Here is a 25992-nt window from a genome sequence, read left to right on the forward strand (position 1 = left end):
TAGTACCCAAGGATCACCAATACCTGATCAATGAAGGTACAGAGATCCTAAAAAGGAGGGTCAAGGCGAAATTCGACGACCCTACGGATTACCCAAACCGCGTACGCGCATTTTTGATTCGGGAGAATGCACTCCTCTCCGCATCGGTTGTTGCCAACCCCACTGCACTGCCAGCGAGGCAACTGTCGGTGGAGAAGAACCTCCTCGCGATTCAGGCGGTATGCTCACCGCGCAATATGAAAACCCTCGACGAGATTATGCAGGAGAGGCCAGAAATGCGAGACGGGGAAGAAATCCACGTTATAATACCCACAAAATATAAGAAGGGGACGTAAGCTGCCCTCCCCACAAAGGTTCCGACGACCAACGCCAAACACTTTATTTTAAAATATTTTGTCTTCGTTAAATTGCGTTTGTTTCGATGAGTTTGATTATTATAATTTACAGTAACTATTGTCAAATTTACTGTAAGTAAGGGTCGCCGGAATAGATAACAGTTAAGTTCCCGTTTGTGTTTTGTCTATCTTAGTAAATAAGCATTGCTATAAAGTTATAAAGCATTATTGAGTTACCTTGACTTTAAAATACAATTGTCGCCAATGTAATAGGTGTATCATTTCCAGCTCCACCTACTAACACTCCTTCCTCAAATTGCCAAAGTCAATGAGAAATATCATACCCATAAAATCATAAATTCATGGGTGAAGGGGAGATTTCAGGCGACTATAAGTTGAGCAGCAGGGCGGGGACACGGCCCGCGCGGAATTCTCCGAACATCTCGCTTACGATGTCAAGGTTCGAGGGAGGGGATTGTGACAGGAAAATTAGAATCCTTCCCCTCGACATCGACACTCGACGTAATAGTCGACCCGACAGGGTTACCGACTGTATACACATTTACCGACCGCATGTTTGCTGCCCGCGCCGCGCGAGCGCCGGCCCTGTAAACCGCCGAGATGGAGAGCCAATAGCGTGGCTGCATGTGACGGAACATATCGAGCCGCAACGATTAGGATCGAGGGCGCGTGCCGCGTAGTAGCGGAACGACCGCGAGATCTCGAGGACTCGTCCGTCGGTCTTCGGCGTGATTAGTCCAAACCCGCGATCAGCTGTCTGCCAGTTAAGCGTTATACTACGAGTATCCAGAGATTGTCTGCGCAATATTGAACGGCGTTGTTTCGAACATCCTCGACGAATATTTGTCAACGTAATATCGACGGCGTAAAATCAGGGTGAAAAGACCATGTGGCCGTTCTGCGGCAACAGAAGCTTAACCTGTAATGTAAGTCCAATCAAGTCAATACACTTATATATCGCTTGCTTATCTCTCTGATTTTCTTTTGACTTTTGCAATATTCCTTGGTATCTCCTGTTTCCTGGGTCACCCAATCGAACCGTTTTATGATAAAATTTAGAACTTTGTTAATTTCGGGAAAATTAACTGGCGCCCAACATATCAATTAATTATACTTTGAGCCCCGACAGCTCTGACCCAAGCCGCGTCGGGTGAAAGGGTTTGTCGAATAAAAATCCTGTCTCATAACAATGCCAAAAGCGCCTCTATGAGTGTCCATTCTCTCTCGTTTATTTCTAAGCTTTCGGCAACCGAAGTTGTGATACTACGACGATCTGTCAGTACATTCATGACAGGGATTTGGTTCTGAAGAAGTCGCTCGAGCATAAAGTATGACGAGTTCTATCTTGTCTTGCAACTCTGTAAAAGACTCATCGTAGGTAGACCGAGCTGCTCTTGTTTCTGTTGAAGCGCGTATTTTGCCACATTTGAGTGTTTAAAGTGTGAAACAATTTTGCTGGATTTCACAAGCAGTTTTTCAATATTACCTCCAACGAGCACTTTGTTAACCGCTAGCTGGAGACTATGAGCAGCACAAGTGAGACCAAACTTTTCTGAAATTTGCTGGAGTAAGTGAGTAGCGTTTACAATATTTGTGGCATTATCGGTGACTACTGCCATGACTTTCTCATTAATGTTCCAGTTAACGAATAATTCCTCCATTCGACTGGCCAAATTTGCTGCTGTGTGACGCTCCTCCATTTCGTATACTCCAAGAGTGAAGCATTTAAGAGTCCAATTCTCATCCAACATGTGAGCAATTAGAGTGACATAAGAATGCTGTGTTAAAGAAGACCAGCAATCAGTAGTGCATGAAACAGCAACAGCACCTTTCAGCGCGACTTTAATTTTCTCCTCAACATTATTCTTTAATAGATTCAACCTTTTTTTTAGGGCTTCATCTTTACATGGAGAATAGCCTGGCTCCACTGCGGTCATAAATTGCCGGAAGCCCTCGCTAGAGCAAAAAGAGATCGGCATTTGGTTGATTGCAATCATTTTAGCCAATGCTTGGTGTATGAGTTCCTTTCGCTCTGCATTGCAAACAATGTTGGTTTGTATGTTGCGCTGCTTCCGTCGGCGTTTCGGAATTGATTGAAAAGACGAACTTGATTTGCGTTTCGGAATTGATTGAGAAGACGAACTTGAGTGGGAGACATCAGCTGTCTGATCTTGTTCAATGTCTGTATTGTCTCTAATATTATTTTGTTGTTCTTCAACGCTCGTGTTTTCTTCATGATCTGATGGATCGTGCCTGTAATTTATTTTAATATAAAATGCATTTGTCATTTAGAGTAAATTTATTTCTTTATCAAATTATTAGAGAAAGCCATTTACGGTCTGACTAGATCTTGGTAACCTAATAACATTTTTGTGTGAATTATTGTATACATTTTCCAACATAATAACTACGCGCCAAACATTTTGTCAGTCTTAAGGTGATTCTAAAGCCGTGATCCTAGCCGGTTTTTTTCAGTTTTTTTTCTTAACACTAATCTTTTAATTGGCTTTATAGAAATGCAAAATTCTTGTCTAGAATTAAAGTACGCATCAAAATCTAGGTCATGGTGGTCGAATTTATATCAAAAACAAAAAAAAATTAATATTTTTTGTTATACGTGACGACCACCACATATAAATTCGACCACCATGACCTAGATTTTGATGCGTACTTTAATTCTAGACAAGAATTTTGCATTTCTATAAAGCCAATTAAAAGATTAGTGCTAAGAAAAAAACTGAAAAAAACCGGTTAGGATCACGGCTTTAGGATCACCTTAAAACACAGCTTTTGTTGGAGCAGTAAATTCACATGTTTAAATCGATAATCAATTTAACTTGTGATGCTAACAAGCATCACGCCCGTCACGGTATGAGGGAAGTTCCAGGATTGAATCCTGGCTGAGATAATATTTTTCGCAATAAATTCTTTACAGTGTTTTAATAATGATGCTTATTAGCATCGTAAGTTAAATTGATTATCGATTTAAACATGTGAATTTACTGCTTCAACAGAAGCTGTGTTTTAAGACTGACAAAAATGTTCGGCGCGTAGTTATTGTGTCTGAAAATGTATACAATAATTCACACTGAAATATTATTAGGCTACCAAGATCCAGTCAGACCGTAAATGGCTTTCTCCAATGATTTGATTGTATATTTTAACGGTTTTGTTCACTTATTAATATTATTTATTTATGTTCAATTAAATTTATTTATATTCAATTAAAGTTACTTGCATGCGCAAGTCATATTTATATAAATGTTTCTTTATTAAGTAGCAAAATAATTTTTCGTTTACGATATAAAATGATAATAAATATTTAAGAAGGGACTAACTGTTGTTCTCTAGATGCTGTGTTGCTTTCCTTGTAAACACCATGAATTATCATTAAATGTCTTCCCAAAGATCCGGTAGTACCGCCAGTGCAGGAGAGTTCATTGTCGTCTGTGTCATCGCATAATTCACAATATGCCTTATCACCTTTACGGGTAGCGTACTGCCAAACCCAACTTTTGCGAAGCTTCATGCTGCTTGTCCAATAATCACATTAATTATGATCTCATCCAACAGACAGAGTTTGTCCCCACGCGATCGAAGATACAAAGGAACAAATAATAGGCTAATTTCTTTTAGTGACACAAGTCGACACAAGTGTCGTTCTGTCTTTGTTATTCATTTGTAACGGCCTAACTTTATCGTCGAACGCGGACTAGTTCGCCGGATCAGGAGTTCGACTGAAAGGCCCAGAGACAATAATCAATCGTAAGGTACAATAGAAAGCTTTATTCAATTCGATAATTACAGACTATGCGGAACGCTGGTTGATAGCTGGACGCGGTATTTACATAGATCGGTAGTGCATGTTGTGCACTCGGCGTGGTATACGAGATAATAACGGACGCGACTTTACAGCAGGACGCGGGAGTTACATAGATCGGTAGTGCCGGTGCACTCGGCGCGGTATACGAGATAACGAAGGGACGCGGTTTTACAGCTGGACGCGGTATTTACATAGGTCGGTAGTGCAGGTGCACTCGGCGCGGTATATGAGATAATAATGGACGCGGCTATACAGCAGGACGAGGGAATTACATAAATCGGTAGTGCCTGGTGCTGTATACCGGCAAGGCTGAGACCGTGGGCGGGAACGCGTTGTATGCAACGGAGGATTGCGGGATCCCGGGGTTACGGTCGCGAGAACCCTCGCTACGAGGCCGAGCACGCTCGACCTCGTTGTGCCGTGGCCGTCGGGAGTAAGTGCGATGGAGTTCGAAAACACCTGAGAACGCTCAGTCGAGGCTCATACTCTGGATCTCGTTTTGTGTGTCGCCTTGGGATCTGGAGGGTAGGCTTCGTCAGGAGCAGCGGAATGCCGTGGTAGAGACGAAGTGTCGTCTCGCCGAGCGCGCCGGCTTATATATCGCTCGGCGCGGCGAGGTCGGCAGGAGGGGGCCGATCGTCAGGCGAATCGCGCGGTGGTGGGAGCGGCGCGATCCCGCGCGCTCGTCTTCGGCGGGGATCGGCTCCCGTCGGCGCTCGTCGGCGTCGTGCGGGAAGGCACCGGTGCGGCGGGTTCCTTGCGCACACGGTGCGTTTCGAACGTTTAAAAAATGTGGGCGCACCGCGCCCTGTCCTCGCCCGACGGATAATCGGTCGGGCGGCATCCGACGGGTGGTGGCCGGGGATGATGCCTTATCGTGAGGGGCGCATCGTTACACATTGAATGTCAACAAGGATAGAACGATGTTTGTGTCGACTTGTGTCACTAAAAGGAATTGGCCCAATGTCGATGTTAGTTTTTTTTATACCAAAATAGAAGTTGACAATAGATGTTGCGTGTAACCTATGTATTTAGCTTTATTGTGTTTTGTTTTAACCCGTGTATTTATTTTCATTTATATGTACATACACGGAGAAAATTTTATATTAAATATTACTATGTTATTTCACTAACTGCGGACCATCAAAGAATTATAAGTTTAACCCGTTGTGGTCACCGTGGGTCTATAGGATCCCAGGGTTTTTCTTTTTTTTTTCTTAAAAGTATACTATTTTGAGAGTAAAACGCAGAAAGTTTTTTTGCTCTATCTAAAAAAATTTTGATAAATATTTTTGTGAAAAAAGTCAAATTTTTCGAAAAAAAAATATTTTTTTCTCGCGTTTTTTCAACATAAAAAAATTTTAAAAATTATTGGATTATAAAGAGGAAGTCATAAACTAAATTCCAGTTCAAGGTTTGAGTCGATACATCAAAAAGAACGCAAATGGCAACTGTTGTTGGGTCCATTGGATCCCGTGTGACCACTACGTTATTTTTAGGAGGTGTGACCACAACAGGTTAAATGCTATGGCCATTATTTTAAAAACAACAAAACAACGCAATTTTTACGCTTTCTCATAGTAAAAATTTTTATGTCTCAAAGCAAAAACTTGCTAAATAAAAGTTAGAATTACAAAGAGAAGTAAAAAATATATACCAAATAGCAGCGTTTTCACAAAAATTACTTTATTCATATAATAAAAACCAGTGTTGCCATAGTAAAAATTACATGAAGATCATGTAAACATTTCAAATTCGGTAACTCATTGTTAAAAATTCGAGGAGAAAAGGAAAGGAATAAGCGTTGCTTGCAAGATCTTGTCGAGCATGAACGATTTTTGTTGAATAAGTAAACGCGGCAATCAGCTAGAAATGTAATATGTGCCATTTGATTTTTTAATTGTTTTTAACTTTAATTTGATTTATTAAATAAAATCTTCACCTTGTGTGCGTCCAAGTAGCGCCTTTAAGCGTTCTCATTATTCTCATTAACTTTATTACATATTTAATTTTAAAATATATTTAATATTATTTTATATTGTGTTGATATATAAATCTTATTCGTCATATATCAACGGTGCTATCTGAACACAAGGTAAAGATTTTATTTAATGAATCAAATCAAAGTTAAAAATGGTTAAAAATCAAATGGCGTATATTACGCTTCTAACTTTGACTGCCGCGTTTAATTATTCGACAAAATCGTTCATGCTCGACACGATTAGTATTCATTGTATATCACTGTATTGTTTCGTTGTTTTTAATATTTGCTAGTTAATAAATTTCAAGATTCTTGAACACCATAAAGATGTGTTATATACGAATATAAGAAGAAAAAAGAAGCAACAGAGTCAGAGGATCGGTGCTAGCGTGTTCGATCATCGAAGTCAAGCGACGTCGGGCGCGGATACTAGTTGGATGGGTAAAAGCTGAGAGAGCGGATTTTCGGGTGCTATAGCCTAGCTGTTCGAAAAAGATTGGTAATATTCGTCTGTTAATTTTTAGACGGATATCTGATTATTTTGATGGGAAAAAAACCTGAATTTTTTTCTCACAATCAGTGTACAAATTTTTACTATGGCAAATGATAAAATATGTTAAGTAAGTTTTAAATTTTACTATGTTGTACTGATGATGGTCCACCAATAATATAAAAAATAGTAAAATGTAATTTAAAACTGTATTATAAATTAATATAAAATTTTCTCCGTGTACACGTGTATACGTGTCACATATACGGATATACGTGTACACGTATCACATACACGGATACACGTGTACACGTGTACACGTACACGAATATTCGTATACATGTGTCACGTACATAAGTACACGTGAATAAAGGTTTCTTAAATCCGTGTACACGGGTCACGTGTACACGTAAATATTCAAACACGCGGACAATCGAGAGCTCTAGTTTTTCAAACCTGGAACCTCCCTCATTCCGTGACGGGTGTCATACCAATTCGACCACTGAAGCATGTGATAATATTTATCGCAATAACATGTATTAAGATGACAAACAATAATAAGATGGAAACACCGATTTTCAGTCAAAGGTGTATATTCAAACCGAATAAGTAACATTTACTTCGCCAGTCAATAATTAACACAATTAAGAATTTAATTGACATACTGGCAATGATTATATGGTAACGTCGTGTTTCCATCTTATTATTGTTTGTCATCTACATGTTATTGCGATAAATATTACCACATGCCTCAGTGGTCGAATTGGTACGACACCCGTCATGGAATGAGGGAGGTTCCAAATTCGAACCCTGGCTGAGGTAATGTTTTTCGCAATAAATTTAATTATTTAATTAAGATGCTTATATATATATATATATATATATATTATATATATATATATATATATATATATATATATATATATAATAAGCATCTAGAATTACATTAACTTTAGAATGACCAGAATCCTTGGACAAAACTTGGTGACGATTTGTCACGACGATTATTAATTGTTACCACAATTATAATCATAGCCAGTATAGTCAATTAAATTTTCAATTGTGTTAATTATTGACTGGCGAGTAAATGTTACTTATTCGGTTTAAATAAATTTGTCTTGTAAAAAAACTTGGCGCTGCTAGACCTCGAAATTTAATAAAGTACTAAAATTTTTGATTGAATAAAAAAGCAATAAACATAATTTAGGAAAGAATGCAACGGGAGTAAACGTCAATCTAGACAAACTTGCATAGGTGCATAATGAATTAATTTATTTCCTTATGCACATTTACATGGACCAATAAATTTTTTTATGCTTATGTTTATGCGCTGTGCAAGTTTGTCTGGATAGACTTTAAAAAAGCAGCGCCAAGTTTTTTTACAAGACAAATTTATTTATTTTATTTTAATTAAATATTTTCATTTTGTAATGTTACCTCTTTAATTTAATTCTTTGTAATTAAAATGATTCTATGTAATATTATAATTTTATCAAGAAGTATTAAAACTACTACCACTTGGGTTGATAGGAAGACCTTTGGGAATATAAAGATACGTACCACTTAGGTTGAGTTAGGTAACACAATTATGTTTTATTTTTTAAAAGTATTACACTACAATTATTTTTTAAAGCAATATATATATCCTCTCTTTGTAATTGGCGCAGTATTAAAAGATTTCACACATTTTTTTATAAAGATACTATTTAAACACACTTGGGTTTATTCAAGGTACAAAGATATTACGCACCATTTGGGTTTTATTAATTATTTAAAAATTAGAGATACTATTACTTAGGTTTTTTTTATTTATATATTTTCTTTGTAATTGGCGCAATATTAAAAGATTTCACACTTTTTTTTAAATATAGATACGACTTTTTTGTACAAAAATATTATGTACTACTTGTTACTTAGGTTTTTTCGAGAATTGATATATATCACTGTATGATGATTACAAAATATTAATGCTAGTATGCATATATAAAAAAACATTTTAGGACAACCAGTGAATCGTAACTCAACAAATAGTAATCTATGACCTAATTTTCTCGATCATTTCTCTTTTTCGATCCGCTGGGATTTAAAAAATCCTTGTAGAAAAAATTGTCAGAAATTTCTCATGATTTTATCATCATCTTTGAGATCTATACGCGATAGAATTAAGTTACTGTTATTTTTATGTCAACTCCGTATAAAGTAATAATGAGATTTATCTGCACTTTATCGGTAGTATGAGTGAAACGTAGCAATATGCTAACAATGTCAGAGAGTAATGATCAAAGCATAGTAAAGTCAGTTCTTGTGAAACCATGTTGGAAAATTGTCGATGGTTGTTATACATATCGCGTCTTTTTGGTTGTCATCCACATACGATCGACGAAATATCAGTATTCACAAACTTTCGTCCACTGGTGATATACTCGGTAGTCGCGTGCGGTGTGTATTGCGCCGCAGCATATTACGCATTTGGTTTCGCCACGCTTTGCGCGACTATTAATGTGGGATGTGTTCTACAACAAATTAATCGATACACTCGGACCTTGTATATGATCTTGTCGACATTACTGTCGTGCTTGCGTCATACAGAATTTGAACGTACTGTAGCTAAAACTCGCAAATTCGACGATTTAATGCAATATCGTCGTTGGTGTACTGATACTAAACGACAGAACTATTATATGCAGTGGCTGATTATATTATTGATATTCGGTGCTTGGGTTTTATTTGCCGCAGTAGCGATGCTTATTATTAAAAAAATAAGCGCTACAAGCGAAATAACCTACTATACGTTTGTGATACAATACATAACACGAATGACGTTCTCCATGGAAATCGCGAAATTTTGTTTTTTATACGATGCATTGTGTCGCAGATTTCGTCTTCTCAACAAACTATGTCATAGATTGATTGGTATTGTATTATCAATTGATCAATTTCAAATTGAATAGACCAAATCAAATTTATTTAATAATATTAATCAATCATATTTCTCCAATACTAATATTAACAACTTGTAAAGTTGACATATCTTTTAAAATATATTTTCTAAAATATCTAAATTAATATTTAGAAATAAGATAGATTTTCCATGTATACAATTCTGTTTTATAATACATATTTATGTGTATAAATAATCTTAACAATATTAAAATTTTGCACAGGAATAACAGTTGGCGTCGATATTGATATATTTAGAGTATCTGACGATCACAATCTTACAATCATGAATCTTCAGCAACTACATCGCTACCTCAGCGATGCAACAAATCATCTCACTTTTTATTATAACCCGCAGTTGCTCTGTTGGATCGCTTGTATGTTAATAGACATTACAACTTTTGTCTTTGCCAATCTTTATGGAAATACTCAATATAATAACGTGCTGCTGGTATGCAGTCGATGTATGATGATTTTGTATTTATCATTTCAAGTTATCGCTATAAGCCGTATCTGTCATTTGACATGCAATCAGGTATTAATACATGCTGATGAGCAAAATTGACAATAACTTTTTCAATGCCGCATAAAATTGTTTTAGGCAAACGCGTTGGTGGGTACAGTATTCTCGACAGAGGCTTCTACATGTAAACCCAATGAATTCTTAACTGTGAGTAAAATTTGAAATAAATTTATTTTATAACTCTATAAATAGTTCCTTTCTTAATTCATACTGATGCTTTACAATGATCGCTTTATAAAAAATAAAATTGAGAATGCGTTTATCTTATCTATTACAATTTTATAGATAACTAACATTTTCAAAATCAGTTTCAATCTTTCCATTATAATTTTTGTCTTAAAAATAAAAAATTTGTTGGAATTATATAGCAAATAGAATTATGGAGAATGCTAATGCTACAATCTCTGTCTTCTCCAAAATTTTGCTATAACTATCAACAAATACGCTAATGCAGAGTCGCGTATAAGAAATGAAGAATTTTTCAAATTTTTGCTAAATTTGAACAAATGGGGTAATTGTTTTTCAAAATTCCACTATGGTAAAATAAAGTTAGTGATTAATTACTTGGCTTTCTTGTACAAATTTGTTATGAATTATGCCTTTGGGGTAAGACAAAGTAAACAATCTCATCTGTCATTCAACTGTTCTAGAAGGGCCACTTAAATATAACTAATTTAATAGAGCAGTATTCCTTTTAAATGTTTGTATGTTTCAGCTGTCAATTTTTTTTTTTTTTGCAAATTTACGTTTGTAAGTAATAAGCATTTATACAGAATGTTTCATAAATAGGAAACCAAACTTCAAGAGCGTATTCTACTTATAATAAGAAAGGAAAAAGTCATATGAATTTGGGCTAGAAAACGCTACTTTCCCGAATTATAAATATTTTTTATGTACGAAAGTGTGCAAGAACTTTATTTAAAAAATTGATGGAAATGACTTATTTCTTCCGTAGCAACGCAAGCTTTGTATCGACTTGTGAGCTGTCAAAAACGTTCAAATATTCCTAGAGTACTTCGAATCTGTATAAAATTTATCTTAGAAAAAGGGTTAAAAATACGTCAAATGCGCGCTCCATACAAAATCTTTACTAAAAGAATTTTGATCTAAATTGGTCTCTTAATTCTAATTTGTATTTTTTACTACAAAAACAATGATATTAGAAGGTTTGCATCAAGTGAATATGATAAATTAGTAACCCCATTAGTTAATATTTTATTTTCTTTATCATGTCTCTTTATTATATTTAATCTCGCTTTTTTGCTTTCTCATAGAGGAAGCTTTGTTTTCATAAATTTCGTATATTTTTAATTGCGTATAAAACTAAGTCTAATCAATCAAAACTTAAACAATTATATATGAAATAAGGGTAGAAAAGACCGAAGAAAAAAATTGTTTTTTTTTTAGTTTTCGATGCCAATGTGTTTAGAATGTTCTAAAAGTCAAAAAATCGCATTTAAAAAATGTCCGTATGTGCGTGCGTGCTTGCGTGCGTGCGTGCATGTACGGATTTATCTATAACTGAAGAACCAATCAACCAAATTAAAGAATTATATATGAAATAGAGGTAGAAAAGACTAAACAATATAAAAAAAATTAGAAAAATTGCTAATAATAAAGGGGTTATTGATATCTTTATACAATTTTGAATTTTTTTAGAAATGTCCGTGGTGGCTCTAACTTCCGCCAATTTTGAAATATCGGACTATTTATAATTTTATTATTTATAATTCTATTATTATATTCTTCAGTCTGTTCGACCCCTATTTCATATATAATTCTTTAAGATTTGGTTGATTAGACCCAGCTTTATATGCTATCAAAAGTCCATATGCGAAATCCATATATAGACCATGTAGCCTGAACTCCCAAAGTCAACATTGATTTAACATTGCGTCGATTGTTAAATCCCACTTGTGCTACTAAGCTGACCGTCTATCAATTCATAAAAAAGTTAAGAAGATTCTATAGCAAAGGCCGAACTCCGACGATGTCGATAATGTCAACATTTCTAATTCCGTTTTAATTCGTTTTGTATGTTACCGGCCTATATTTGTCCTTGTCTAACGAGATGTCTATACGATATATCTGTCCTTGTCCGATTGCTGCGCCATCTCTTGCTGCACGCAATGCTGCTAATCCTATTAACCTGCATGTGCCTCTAAATAATAAAACTTTATTAGAAACTTTATTAGAGAAAATCTTTTTTTCTTGAATCTTAGTTCTATTTACACGATATAGTTCCTACATGTTGTCCCTAGTAAAATTGAGTATTATTTTGTATATATAAACTGCAGTATTTTTGTTTAAATAAATATTGTCGTCAGGTGACAGCTGTATGTGCTCAAATTTTTAATTTTTTTTGTTTTTGATATGAAATTCTGTGCTCTGCCCTAGATTTTTGTGCGTACTCTAAGTCTGTAAAAGAGTTTTGCAATTTTGCAAAGCTAATTAAAAGATTTCTTTTAATAAAAAAATGTCGGTAATTACTGCTACTATAGGATTCCCTTAGTGATGCTGGCGACGCAATAAACCCTCCAAATCGAGATTAGAAGTTTAATATAAAAGTATAGTGTATATGATTTGTGCGTATGTGTGCGTGCAATGTAGGTGCTATCCTTGTCTATATCCTTGTCTATACAAGGACAGATATAGGTCGATAACATAGAAAATGGTAATTTTGTCGGTTATACAGACGACTCCAGCATCACCTTAAATTTAAAATTAAAAAAAGTGTGCAAATTAGAAACTTGCACATTGCTTGCTCATCATTACAGATCGCTACCATTGCTTCTATTTTATTTTGCTCATAAAGCATCCTCTATGAGGAAGCCAAACTAATAAATACTAATAATTATGCATGAAATAAAACACAAGCTTCCTCATAAGAGGAGCTTTGTAAGCGAAATAAAATAGGAGAAATGATAGCGATCTGTAATAACGAGAAAGCAATGTGCAAGTTTCTAATATTTGCACATTTTTTTTTTAATATACTCACATGTTACAATTTTTTCAAAACTGTGGTGCCTCGTCCTACTTTTACTGTAGATCTTAAGGTACCTTTTAATTTAGATGATTGCTCACTCATTAATAGATAATAACTTTTTTTTATCACTAATTCTCTCTTTTTTAAGGTAGAATATATATGTTACGGGCAAAGTCAGCATGGTGTGCAGTGTCGGCATTGCCCGGGCAATGTCAGCATTGCACAACGCGACTGGGCAAAGTAGTTTATTAGCGGACATTGCCCGGTTTGATGTGGGCAAAGTTAACACTGCCCATCCAGCGATGGCAATGTCAGCAACGATTATCACATTGCGGACTTTGCTCGGTTCAAAGTGGGCAATGTCGACAATGCTAAATCTCCGTGGGCTAAGCTGCGCTAAATGTATGGTAATTCTTCAGTTTAGCTACCTCAGCACAGAAATCGATGCAATTAGTCTTAATCGACGCGTTTTTGCACGAAACGAACGAATCTGGCAGAAAAAAGTGTCGCTCTGCCCCGCGACGCGAGATACACACGTGTGTATGCCCTGCTTTAACGAAAATCACAACTTCTATAAAGCAGGGCGTACACCAGCATACACACGTGTGTGTGCCCTGTTTTAACGAAAATCACAACTTCTATAAAGCAGGGCATACACACGTGTGTATGTGCCCTGCTTTAACGAAAATCATTAAGGGGATGCTGGAGCCGTAGCCGAACTCGATCAGCGTCGATAAAGAAGTGCTCACCGACTATATCTGTCCTTGTATAGACAAAGATATAGACAAGGATAGCACGCTACATTGCACGCACACATACGCACGATGCACATCGACATTATACTTTTATATTACGCTTCCAAATCTTGATTTGGAGGGTTTATCGATGTTTTTCTTGTTGTGCAATTCGGGGGAACTTGTTTTCGCGTTCGTACCAATGGTATATCTCTTATATGAAATACATCTTGTGACGAGCTGACAGCTCGCCGCAACTCGAGACGCCATCTTGGGATAAAAGTAGGATAAGGAAATCTGTACTTCCGTAATTTTTTCTCGTTTTCTATATAAAATCGGAGTTCCCCCGAATCATTAATGTATGTACTGCAATTCTGGAGAAGGATTTTTAATTCTGTCAAATTAATACGACGCTACGTGCCGACAAAAAATGCCGGTAAAACAGACGGCTCCAGCATCCCCTTAAACAGTTACATCGTGCAGAATAACCAAGCATCTCGATTCAAGCAGTTAGGTCTCACGCTGGGAGTTTCATTAGTTTAATTATGCGTGGGAAGCACACACACACACACACACACACACACACACACACAGGGGGGCCTTCGGCCTCCCCTCCCCCGCACCCACCCCGTCGGTAGGCAGCGTGGACCTCGCTTTACAACATAAAGTACATGCTAAGTTGTAAAGCGAAATTATAAAGCACATGCATGGAGGGGTGCAAGGGGACTTACATGCGTGAGCGCACGTGAACAGAAAGGCTTTTCTCCCCTGCACCCTCCCCCATGCATGTACTTTATAATTTCGTTTTACAACTTAGCATGTACTTTATGTTGTAAAGCGAGGTCCACGCTGCCTACCGACGGGGTGGGTGCGGGGGAGGGAGGAGCCGAAGGCCCCCCCCTTGCACCCCCCGTGTGTGTGTGTGTGTGTGTGTGTGCTTCCCACGCATAATTAAACTAATAAAACTCCCAGCGTGAGACCGACTGCTTGAATCAAGATGCTTGGTTATTCTGCACGATTGATTCATTTAAAATTGAGCGTGCGCATATGGCCGCAGGGCACGTTCAGTGTTGCTACATGTCGTCGGTTCAACTTTGACGATTAATATCTCGCGTCGCGGGGCAGAGCGACACTTTTTTCTGCCAGATTCGTTCGTTTCATGCAAAAACGCGTCGATTAAGCCTAATTGCATCGATTTCTGTGCTGAGGTAGCTAAACTGAAGAATTACCCTTATTTAGCGCAGCTTAGCCCACGAAGATTTAGCATTGTCGACATTGCCCACTTGGAACCGAGCAAAGTTCATACTTTGAACTTTAAACCTTAATATCGTCTAAATGGTTATATTTATGAAAAAAATATAAGATACCTTTTTTGTAGATTGTTAAATTTTCTACAAAAATATGTATTGATTATTTTATAATTTTTGATAATCGATATGATACACAATTCATAAGAAGCAAAAACAAGTTTTATAAAATTTATCAAACTTTAACTTTGAATATCTTTTGAACGGTCGAATTTATGAAAAAATGATAAGAGATCTTTTTTGTAGAGCGGTAAATTTACTACAGAAAATCTATGTGGCGCAATGCTGTATTACTGTTTGTTAGATAGTTATAAAAATTTTTCTATCTTACTAACAATAAATAAAAAATAAAAAATCGCGATGAGCGATCTGTTAATATTAATATTAAGAGCTAAAATTTTAACAGGTATCTTATTTTACCTTCCTGCAAGTATATATGCTATTCGTGAAATGAAAAAAAAAGTTGCTCCAAAATGACACCCTAATATATATATATATATATATATATATATATATATATATATATATATATATATATATATACACATATATATACACATATATACATATATATACACATATATACATATATATACACATATATACACACACACACACACACACAACACACACACACACACACACACACAGAAATTAATATAAGGCTGTCAAAGATCTAAGCTTGGACCGTATGGCTTTTGATTCTAATTTGATAATGAGAATTATTTACTGGTTATACAGAGTGTAACAAAAAGGTCAGGACACTGGATCATCTCGGAAAGACGACGTTTTTGGAAGAAATGTTTCATACAAAAGTTGTAGGGTACCAAGTTATCCATTATGTAGTAATATTGGTTTGACCTTGAACGATCTTGGGATCGTTGTCTTCTAGAAATTTTTCCAACTGTTTTTTTATACTCTAATACTTTCTCATATATCGGTAACATATTAATCGGTTTATACTCGCTCGCTTTTTTTGGTGTTTGTTTACCTTTGGTATCGGTATTATCGTGGATGTTTTCTATCCTTCTGGAAATTTACCTGTCCTAAGCGAATCATTTATTACCCCTACAAACTCATCTTTTATCACAGGTAGCACCATTTTCAGTATATTACTATTTATCCTTTTCTCTGTTCCGTTCTTTCGTGGTAGTTCCCTAACAATTTGTTCCAGATCTCTTGCACTAATTGGCTCAAAATTTTCCATAATTCCCTTATTCTCAATTACATAAATAGGTCTCCTACCTATGCCTTTTATCCCCTTACTAGACACCACAAACGCGCGCTTCGCGCGCGCTATTTAGCTTTAACATTATGCAATTACTATTACACTATTAACTTCTTGATACACACAACTGTCAAAATATAGGATGACAGCTGTAAATGAAGTAAGCGCAGCGAGAAAACCAATTGGCATCGCGGAAAAGCGGCAACAAAAAACTTCGAGATATGCGAGTATCGACTTAACATGCCTTTTTTTAGAAAGGATTACTAATAGATTGCACAATGTTGCTAATGCTTTTTACATAATATATTGTTGTGAGGCGGAAGTCGCCGTGCCCGAATTGCGACACATAGCTGTCAGCGCACATCCCGAATATTGCCAAACTCACCTGAGGTGGCATTCCGGGTGTCGCAAGCGGCTTCCAGGTCGCTCACCCGGAAGCAAAAGCGCTGACAGCTAAGTCAGCATCGCGGAAGTAATACGCGAAGAGATAAAAAGCCCGCCCTTCCAAGAAGCGGCGGGCAGTCTAGAACGTAAGGCTAATCGCGCACGACCAACGTAACTTATCCTATTGTGAACGCCCGCGAGTCAGGGCAACGAAATTAACGAAACTAGTGTATCAAGTTAAAAAGGCCTTTATTAAAATATCGTTGGACAAAAACTCTGGCAACGTTATTCTTCCTTCCTCCCGGCGGATCCAAAAGAACTCAGTGCCGACCCCTCGAATCAGAGGTACGGCACAACAATATATTAAATTTTTCAGTTATATTGCATTCTTATATGTCTTCTAATATTTCAAAATCTACATTATCGATGTTCTCTGAACCTCTTTGCTCACCTTTAATTAATTCTTTCAAAGTTTTCCACATTTTTGTAGGATCACTCTTATTATATTATTATCTATCATATTCTCATAATACTCCTTCTCTTTTGCCCTGATAAGTTTAACTACTGCATTTTTTTCATTCTTGAAAAATTCCCAGTCCTGTTTCTTACCTGAGCTTATTGCTCTACTGTGAGCCTTATCCCTTCTAACTGCTGCCATTCTTATTTCATCTAAATACCACTTTTTCCCTTCCTATACTCTCGGAATTTTAAACTTTTTTTTAGGTGCTACAGTATCCAATACACTTACTATACTACTAACAAATCTTTTAGCCCTAATACTTATATCTAGCCCTTGACCTTGCTCAGTTCTTTTTTCCATTATTCTAAGAAAATCATCTACATTAAATTTACTATAGTCCCTGTCTCTAAATTCTTTATATTTATTACTCTTTTTATTTATGTTAAATTCTACTTTTAGCCATGCATAGTCCGTTATATTTTAGGTTTCTCATTTACTTGTACCTTTACTTCCTTATTCGAAAAAATTAAATCTATCATTGTTCGACGATCTTTTGTAACACTCGTTGGACAATCAACGTATTGCCTCATCCCTAGGTTTTGCGTTACCGTTAATAATTTCTTTGTATAAAGTGAATCAACCATTATATCTATATTAAAGTCCCCTATCTCACTATACAGTTATACTTTATTATTAAATCTTCAACCGTATCTTCCAAAAATCTCACGAAATCGCCATTTGACGCACTCGGCAAATGATACACTACTGCTATCATACCTTTATACAAATTCTCTCTCATTTCTACCACCACGCACCAACAGTTTGACACTATCTTTTTCTTATCAACTATTCTAAATTTAATATCATCCCTAACATATAACAGTAGGGGAGACCGGGGCTAAAACGTCTACGGGGTAAATACGTCTAATCAAATATCTCGGAACCGGTATATTGTGCGAACTCGTTATTAACATTGTAAACTCTGCTTATGGTACCCATGTGACCAACGGAGTTTCGGCAGGTTACCTGCCGTGTTATAATTTTTACGAGGGCAAACGTGTTTTCGGAAGGTGAAAGTGAAATTTTCTGCGCGTGGAAATTTTGTAATATCTGCAATAATATTTGCTCTCCAAATCTCGAAGTACGTGATTATAAAGAGTAATGCATGCTGAACACGAATCCAGTGTAGTTTTTTCATTATCGTTGATGTATAATATTTTATGGGCGATCAAACCTGAAACTTGTGTTTGGGGCTAATCAGTCTACCCGAGGCTAATCGGGCTAATCTCGTCATTGTGGCGCGCCGGGCGCACGACTTCAGCTCACGGCGATTTCAGGTTAGGTTGTAACCGAACGATACGTAATCGGGCCACGGGGCACGCTATTTTGTTCTCTAAGTCATCGGTCGCCACTCGGTTTGACTTCAAACCACCGAAAAGGTAAGTATTTGTGACGCAAACGACACTATGGTTAAACAATTTGTTTAAATAATTTTATTTTCAGATCCCGCCACGGGTGCCTCATCAGTATCGCCTGCCCTCAGGGTACCGCTAGGTATTGTCCTCAAAGGTCAACCAGGGACACCGATTACCGCGACAACCGCTTGATCAGGTATATACGTGTTAACTAATTCCCTAATCCTTCCTCCTTTCAGATTCCCACCACGGGTGCCTCATCTGTGTCGCTTCCTCTCGGATCTCTGTTATCTATCACCAGCCTGCCTCACATGTGGAACCAAGATGGCGCGACAACCGCTTCATCGGGTAGGTCCCAGCATCGTGATAAATTAACTTAACTAATTCTCTTTATTTTCAGGTTTTCTCTACGGGTGCTTCATCTCCGCCGCCGATGTCATGGATCACCGCTGCTCACCGCCGCCCAGGATCACTGCGTCCGTAAGATGTCGCGACAGAGGTAAATATGAGAATTGTCGTAATTAACCTAATTAATGCCGTTTCTTTTCAGGTTTCTGCCACGGGTGTCTCATCTATGGCCTCCCCCGATGCAGCACCGATGATGACCTTTGACCCAGGTCACCGCGAACACACAAGATGGACGACAGCCGCTTGTTCAGGTAAGTTGAAGGTAAGTAATCGATAACTTCGTATGTATTTTCACAAATAATTCTTCCATTTATTGTTAACTATTGTTTCACAATGGTGGTTGTTCACAATTACTGTTGCCGCGCAAGATGGCGGTCGCACGTCTCGCAAAGTGCGAAGTTTCCGTTTTCGGTACGCGAAAAACCGTTTGCCTTTCGTATTGCCGATATGTAACGCTATGTGCGGGCGTTTCCGTTTGTTCCGGACGCTGTGGTAAACTTATAATCGTAATCCGGTACGTATTCGCGATAGTTACTGCGACACGCCGAGATATACGCGCGAGAAGGATGTTACCTTTACGAGCGCCCACGAGAGACTGCCTCGAGGAATATTCCTCTCTCGGGCTCCCTACCACCGATGTTTTACCCCCACCAAGGGGATCTCGGCCGCTTTCTCCTCGCGGTAATTTTCCACGCTACGCAGTTACAATAGGTGTTTACGACTTCTGGCCGTGCCAGGTGCGCGCCAGATGTTCCCGACGGAAATTTCCGCCGGCAGTACCCTATTTGCGACGCGCTTAATCGGCTCCCGGGTAGTGGTTTTTCACCACTTTGAATCTTCGACTTTTGTGGGCGCCGCCCCGTGCGCACGTCCTCTCCTACGTCTTTATCGCGGGTTCCGGGCCGACTTCTCGAAGAAGACGTCCAGGTCGCTTTCGCTATGCCCGCCGATGACGGCGACCCCCGGTGCCTACTCCCACGGTCCCTACCAACGATATTCCGGACTTAGTTCTCGTAGCCGACGTCCGGGTCTCTCGACTTCGACGACCGTCGCCGTAACCCACCGTCCGATCGGATTTTGACCGCGACCTGTTCCTCGGGTGTACCAGGTCTCACTCACTATGCACCGTCGGTCTTTTCTCGCAGGCGACGTCCCGTTCTACTTCGCGGATTGTCGCCGCAACTCGATGTCCGGGTGCTCGGATTTCGTCCGCGATCTGTTCCCTGAGTGCGCCCGGTCTCGCTCTCGACGCACCGTCGGGTTTTTCCCGTAACCGACTTCCGGGTATGGATTTCGCGGGTTGTCGCCGCAACACGTCGTCCGGGTGGTCGGATCGCGGCGCTCTCGCGTGTGCCCTTATTTTGGGGCCTCGCGAGTCGGCACGAATAATTATTATTCGCGCGGCACTTCCGGTTCAGGTAGCTGTATGGATTTCGCGGGTTGTCGTCGCAACACGTCGTCCGGGTGGTCGGATCGCGGCGCTCTCGCGTGTGCCCTTATTTTGGGGCCTCGCGAGTCGGCACGAATGATTATTATTCGCGCGGCACTTCCGGTTCGGATAGCTATTCCCTCCGGTCTGAAGATTGTGTGTGGCTCGACTGCTACGTTAACCTGTGCGTTACCGCGATCCACGCACATACAAATCAAATAAACTCCCAGTCGGGCCGGGCATTGTTATGCCGAAAAAACGAAAATAAACGGATGTGGATCGGGAGGGAAGAAACTTAAACACTAATGAGCCGCAGTTCGGCGACCGCGCTGTCGCATAACGTAAACCTATCTTATTCGCTATTGATGCGCCGGACGGAGAAAACTTAAACTACGGGACTCTAAGGTCAAATAAACGCAACAAAAAAAAATAAAAAATTTAAATATTTGGCACAATGTCCGAAGGGGCTTAGGCGCCCTAGATAATTCCGTCCTCGGAGCGCTCGCGCTAGTTTATTGTATTTCGGGGATGTCCCCCTCGTCCCCTGAGATCTCCTCTCCGGGGGAGGGGCTGAGAAATTCCCCGGAAGACTCGTCCTGCTCGTTCGACGCCGCTGCTCGTGGCACCGCCGTCAACGTCACCGTCCTGGACGGTGATCCTGGTTAGCTGGATCTGGTTGGCGCTATCAAACGCCTCTGCTGCCCGCCGGATCGCCTCTCTCTCCTCTGGCGTGCCCCATCCGTCGGCGCTTTCCGTCATTTGCACCGACTGGTAGACTATAGCGCAGCTGGTAGCCCGTGGCGGTGTGTTCCGCGCAATCCGTCTCGCTATCTCTCGTGGCGGCGGCGTCACCCGTCGCTCTGCGCGCCTCAGTTCGTCGGAGGAGAGCCGTCTCAGCACGACACGGGGTTGGCTGAGAAGCTGCGCGCGCACTGTCTTGGCGCACGGCTTCAAGGTATCCCTCGAGCGTGTCAGGCGTGTCTTCCCTTGCACGTGCGTCAGTTTGTGTAGGAGAGAAATGGTAGGCACGTATCGTCGCAAAACGGGTTTCTTGTAGTTTTGGCCGACCGAAAAGATGGCGGACCGTTGTTTTCGAGATCGCTCGCGCTCACAGCACGTCGGCGAGGTACGGCGCGACGAAACACGGCACGGCTCTGAGATCCCGCGATTTCCGCGCGAGAGTTGACATGCCGCGCGCGTGGTAGATCGTTCCGGCCGCGGTAGATCGTCGTTGTTGGTCGTTGTGTCAGTGACAGTCGCGCGTAAAACCGCATCGTCCAGCGTTCGCCGCATCGTCTCGGCGTCATTGTCGCAGCCGTTGTAGTGGTGGTGGTGTCGATGGTGGTGGTGGTCGTCGTCGTCGTCGTCGAGGTGGTGGTCGTGGCCGTCATCGTCGTCGTCGTCGTCGTCGTCGTTGTCGTCGTCGTCGTCGTCGTCGTCGTCGTCGTCGTCGTCGTCGTCGTCGTCGTCGTCGTCGTCGTCGTCGTCGTCGTCGTCGTCGTCGTCGTCGTCTGGTCGTGGTCGTGGTGGTGGTGGTCGTGGCCGTCATCGTCGTCGTCGTCGTCGTCGTCGAGGTGGTGGTCGTGGCCGTCATCGTCGTCGTCGTCGTCGTCGTCGTCGTCGTCGTCGTCGTCGTGGTAGTGGTCGTGGCCGTCATCGTCGTCGTCGTCGTCGTCGAGTGGTGGTCATGGCCGTCGTCGTCGTCGTCGTGCGCTCGTCAGGATCTGTATTCACGTGCCTAAATTGTTTTATGGAATAGATAAAACAATTATTTTTTAATGTTTCGCATAAAAATTTTCAATAAATTTTATATTTTTCTCTTAAAAAACAATTATTAAAATGTATCCTATCATTTTTCAGGATTAGATGTACGTATATGTATAGAAAATGCAGTGTGACTGATTAGCCCCGGGAGGGGAACGCTTTAACCCCGGCATTTTTGAGATTTCAATTTTTGCACCGTTGTCGTTTTTGCTCCATACCGGTTAAACAAAGCGACGTAGATAAAAAATTTCCTAAATAAATTTTGTAGCTAAAGGTTTACTCTTTACAGTGGTATACAATATTTAACTTAAATTATTTATTTTGTTATTAAAAATCGGCACCAAAAAAATCCAGGCTGTTTAGCCCCGGTCTCCCCTACTCCTCCTGTGTTTCTATTTTCAGCATCACATCTAACTATACTATACCCCGGTACATTGACCTCACTATTCTCAATTTCTACAGTCAATCTAGTCTCGGATAACGCTAGAATCGCAGGATTCATTCTCTTCATAATCTGATATTGAATTTCATCCTTATGCGCTAAAAAGCTTTGTGCATTCGTATACCAGAGTAATTCCGCTTCTTCCTGTGGTTGCTATTTTGCATTTTCCCAGCCGGCTCTTTTTTTCTTTTCCTCCAATACCTTCTTAGTTGATCCGGAAGTATTAACCTCGGCAGGAGAGCGATTCATCATTGCCTTGTATAGTGGAGATAAACAAGAAACATCGGTTGATTCACTGATTGTGAGATATAAACGCTTCACTAAATCTGCGATGAAAAATAAATTTAATCTGTCTACGCTGCCACCAACAAGAAATGCTGTTCGCCAGCATACTATCTGGACATATCACCAGATACAGCAGTGGCTCGGGTTTTATCAAGACCTAGAAGAATGGGGCTGGCGAAGATCCTACTGTGGATTGCTGGAGCCAGTTCCAAATACTGCAGAACCTGCGCCACCCGAACTGCTAAAACTCATCTCTTGTAAATGTAAATCGAAATGCGGAAAAGCCTGCGGTTGCAGGAAAGCAGGCCTTAAATGCTCTGCAATTTGTCTGCATTGCAGTGGTGAAGACTGTGATAACGTTGCACAAATCGAGATTGAAGATGAAAATGATGGTAATGAAGACGACAATGATAACCATAATGATGATGGTTCATGTGATGACAACATTTGCGAAAATGAGGCAGATGAAGAGATAAGCAACGACGAAGACATTCACGAGCCAGGGCCTTCAAAAAAATAAAATTGTAAATGATTTATTATCTTTGTATTAATTTCTGTGTTTTTCTGTGTTTGTATTAATTTCTGTATTATTTCATATTATTAATTTGTGTCAATTTCATTAAATGTCCATAATAAATTGTATAAAAACAGAACAAGAGAGTTGAGTCGCCAGTAAATAATTAAAAACTACTAAAGGTGTAAACACACACACACACACACACCACACACACACACACACACACACACACACACACACACACACACACACACACACACACACACACACACGGGCGCGCGGCATCATAGATCTACATCGCGCGCATTCCGCGTGTAGGCTCGCGCCGACCTGGCGACTTTGCGTCGCTCTGTAGAGCGTTCTTTTCAACGAAATGCAACGAGTCACCCATCACATTAAAAATCTCTAAAAATGCTGCAAGTTTTATAAGAATATGTGTTTTGATAAACGTAGTAGGAGACAAGATAGAAGCGATTTAAGATCGATTACCTATTTATTTTCGTTGTTTTCGTCAAATATGTCGGCAAATATCCATCGTAGGAAAAAAAGTTATATAACATAAATTGTAGAGCGCAAAAAAAAACTACAAATTGGTCACCTTATTTTCTCTGTAGCTTTTTAGGGAGCCGAGTTATTGCAAAAAAAAACGATTTTTTTGGTTTTTTTCAAGATGGCGGAAAAGCTTCCGCATATTTTGTCCTACCAACTTAAAGTTAAGCTTTTCTACATGCCCTCAACACCCCCCAAAAGGAATTTTGAATGTTTGATTTTTTTCCAGGTAAAATGACAATTTGACTGGACTAGTAGTATGAAAATAGTTATTTATATTACACGTGCGTGGAAAGTGGCCCACGCAGTAAGAGAATATCTCATTCCTGCACGAGTTCGAGTGGGAAATTTCTCGCGTGGGAAATTGGCTATTTGTCGCACAGATGGCGCGCGCTGAATGGGCCACTTTCCACGCACGTGTGATATAAAAATAGTTGAACACAGTAGAAATGAACGCAAATTATACCGTACGGTGCCACGCTTGGCGCGCAAAAACGCAATTGTCACAATTGCAAAAGGATTCTGTTGCCAATGGATCCTAAACCTAACGCAATTTATTGTACGGCCCTCACTACGGGGTATAAGGCTCGCGAGAATCTCACGACGACGCAAGATCTAACGCCAAAAGAATATCGCACGCGATTATACGGAATAGATGACACGAAACTCTAAATCTAACGCAGACGGAAAGGACAACATTCAAACGCAAATGATAATTCCGCAGATAACATTATGACGCCATTAGGCATCCCCACGCGAGTAACGTCCTAACGCCACTAATAACGCGAATAATATCGTAACGCAAGAAACCACCTAACGCGAGCAATGATCCAACGCGAGCAATTCAACGCGAGTAATTTCTGAACGCGATTACTCTATCGCGAGAAACGGCCGAACGCGAATAATATTCTAACGCAGTTAATATCCTAACGCAATTACTATATCACGCGAGTCACAATCTCACGCCATTAATGAGCCACGCGAATAACATTTTAACACAATTGAAAATTGAATTCCCGACCGTACGAATTACGACGCACAACGAAGTACGCTGTCGCCACAGATTAATAGACAGATAGCCAAAGGCCCGGGGTCCGGGTGGAGACGAGACCAGCCTTTCTCACAGGTTTCAGCGCCATACCGTGTAGCGGCCAATGCAGTAACTACGTTCTTGATAAAGCAGGTCATTTTCGGACGAAGTCGCTGTAACTCTTAGGGCCAATTTCACCAACCACAGTTAGCTTAACCGACGGTTAAAGTTAGCAGGATTGACCAATAGAAAGCAGGGTGGATTCATTTCTATTGGTCAATTCTGTTAACTTTAACCATCGGTTAAGCTAACTGTGGTTGGTGAAATTGGCCCTTATAACTACAGTTTCGTTATCATCGTCATATTATCGCTGTGCAAATATAATATATATATATATATATATATATATATATATATATGATAAAAAAGCTGCGCAACGACAATATAATGATAACGAATTGTTGTTAATAGTTATAGAATCAGAGCACTGATCTCTAAACCGAGAACTCCGCGTGACGTGTTATATTGCAATCAAAATTAAGTATGTTAATTAATTGTTAGAGCTTTCAGCCGTTAAAAGAAATTTGTTATGTCAATTGTAGTTAAGGGGAGGTAACCGTTCAGAGGCCCAAAAAATTCATGAATTTTTTTAATAGAAAATAAATGAATTTGAAAAAATCTTTTAAGGGGTTTTATTCTTGTATTGTTACATAAGAAATTATTATTTTTTCATGTCAAAATGGCGGCTCTTGCTTCCACGCCATGAAGCTACAAACGACGTGAGTTTATGCGCGCGGAGTGCTCCACAGCCTTGCCAGCTGATCTGAAACAAAAAACACAAAAAATTTATTAAACTAGACTAAATTTGGGGGGCCTTATTGTTTTCCGATTTTTAAAAAACCCCCGGAAAACAAAATGGCAGCCATTTGAAAAAAACCCAT

At 39.5% G+C, this 25992-nt stretch overlaps 1 protein-coding gene across 1 annotated transcript in view; it reads left to right on the forward strand.

Moving 5' to 3' along the window:
* The first annotated feature begins 8205 nt into the window (after window positions 1–8205).
* Window positions 8206–25992, forward strand: part of LOC139814884 (uncharacterized) — a 34052-nt gene continuing 16265 nt past the window's right edge. The window contains exons 1-3 of the mRNA XM_071781401.1: window positions 8206–9563; window positions 9815–10125; window positions 10192–10260. Coding sequence (XP_071637502.1) covers window positions 8963–9563; window positions 9815–10125; window positions 10192–10260 — 981 coding nt within the window. The 5' untranslated portion in view covers window positions 8206–8962. The remainder of the gene's footprint in view (window positions 9564–9814; window positions 10126–10191; window positions 10261–25992) is intronic.

The sequence above is a fragment of the Temnothorax longispinosus genome, chromosome 6 (genome assembly GCF_030848805.1).
Source record: "Temnothorax longispinosus isolate EJ_2023e chromosome 6, Tlon_JGU_v1, whole genome shotgun sequence".
NCBI classification, from domain to species: Eukaryota; Metazoa; Arthropoda; class Insecta; order Hymenoptera; family Formicidae; genus Temnothorax; species Temnothorax longispinosus.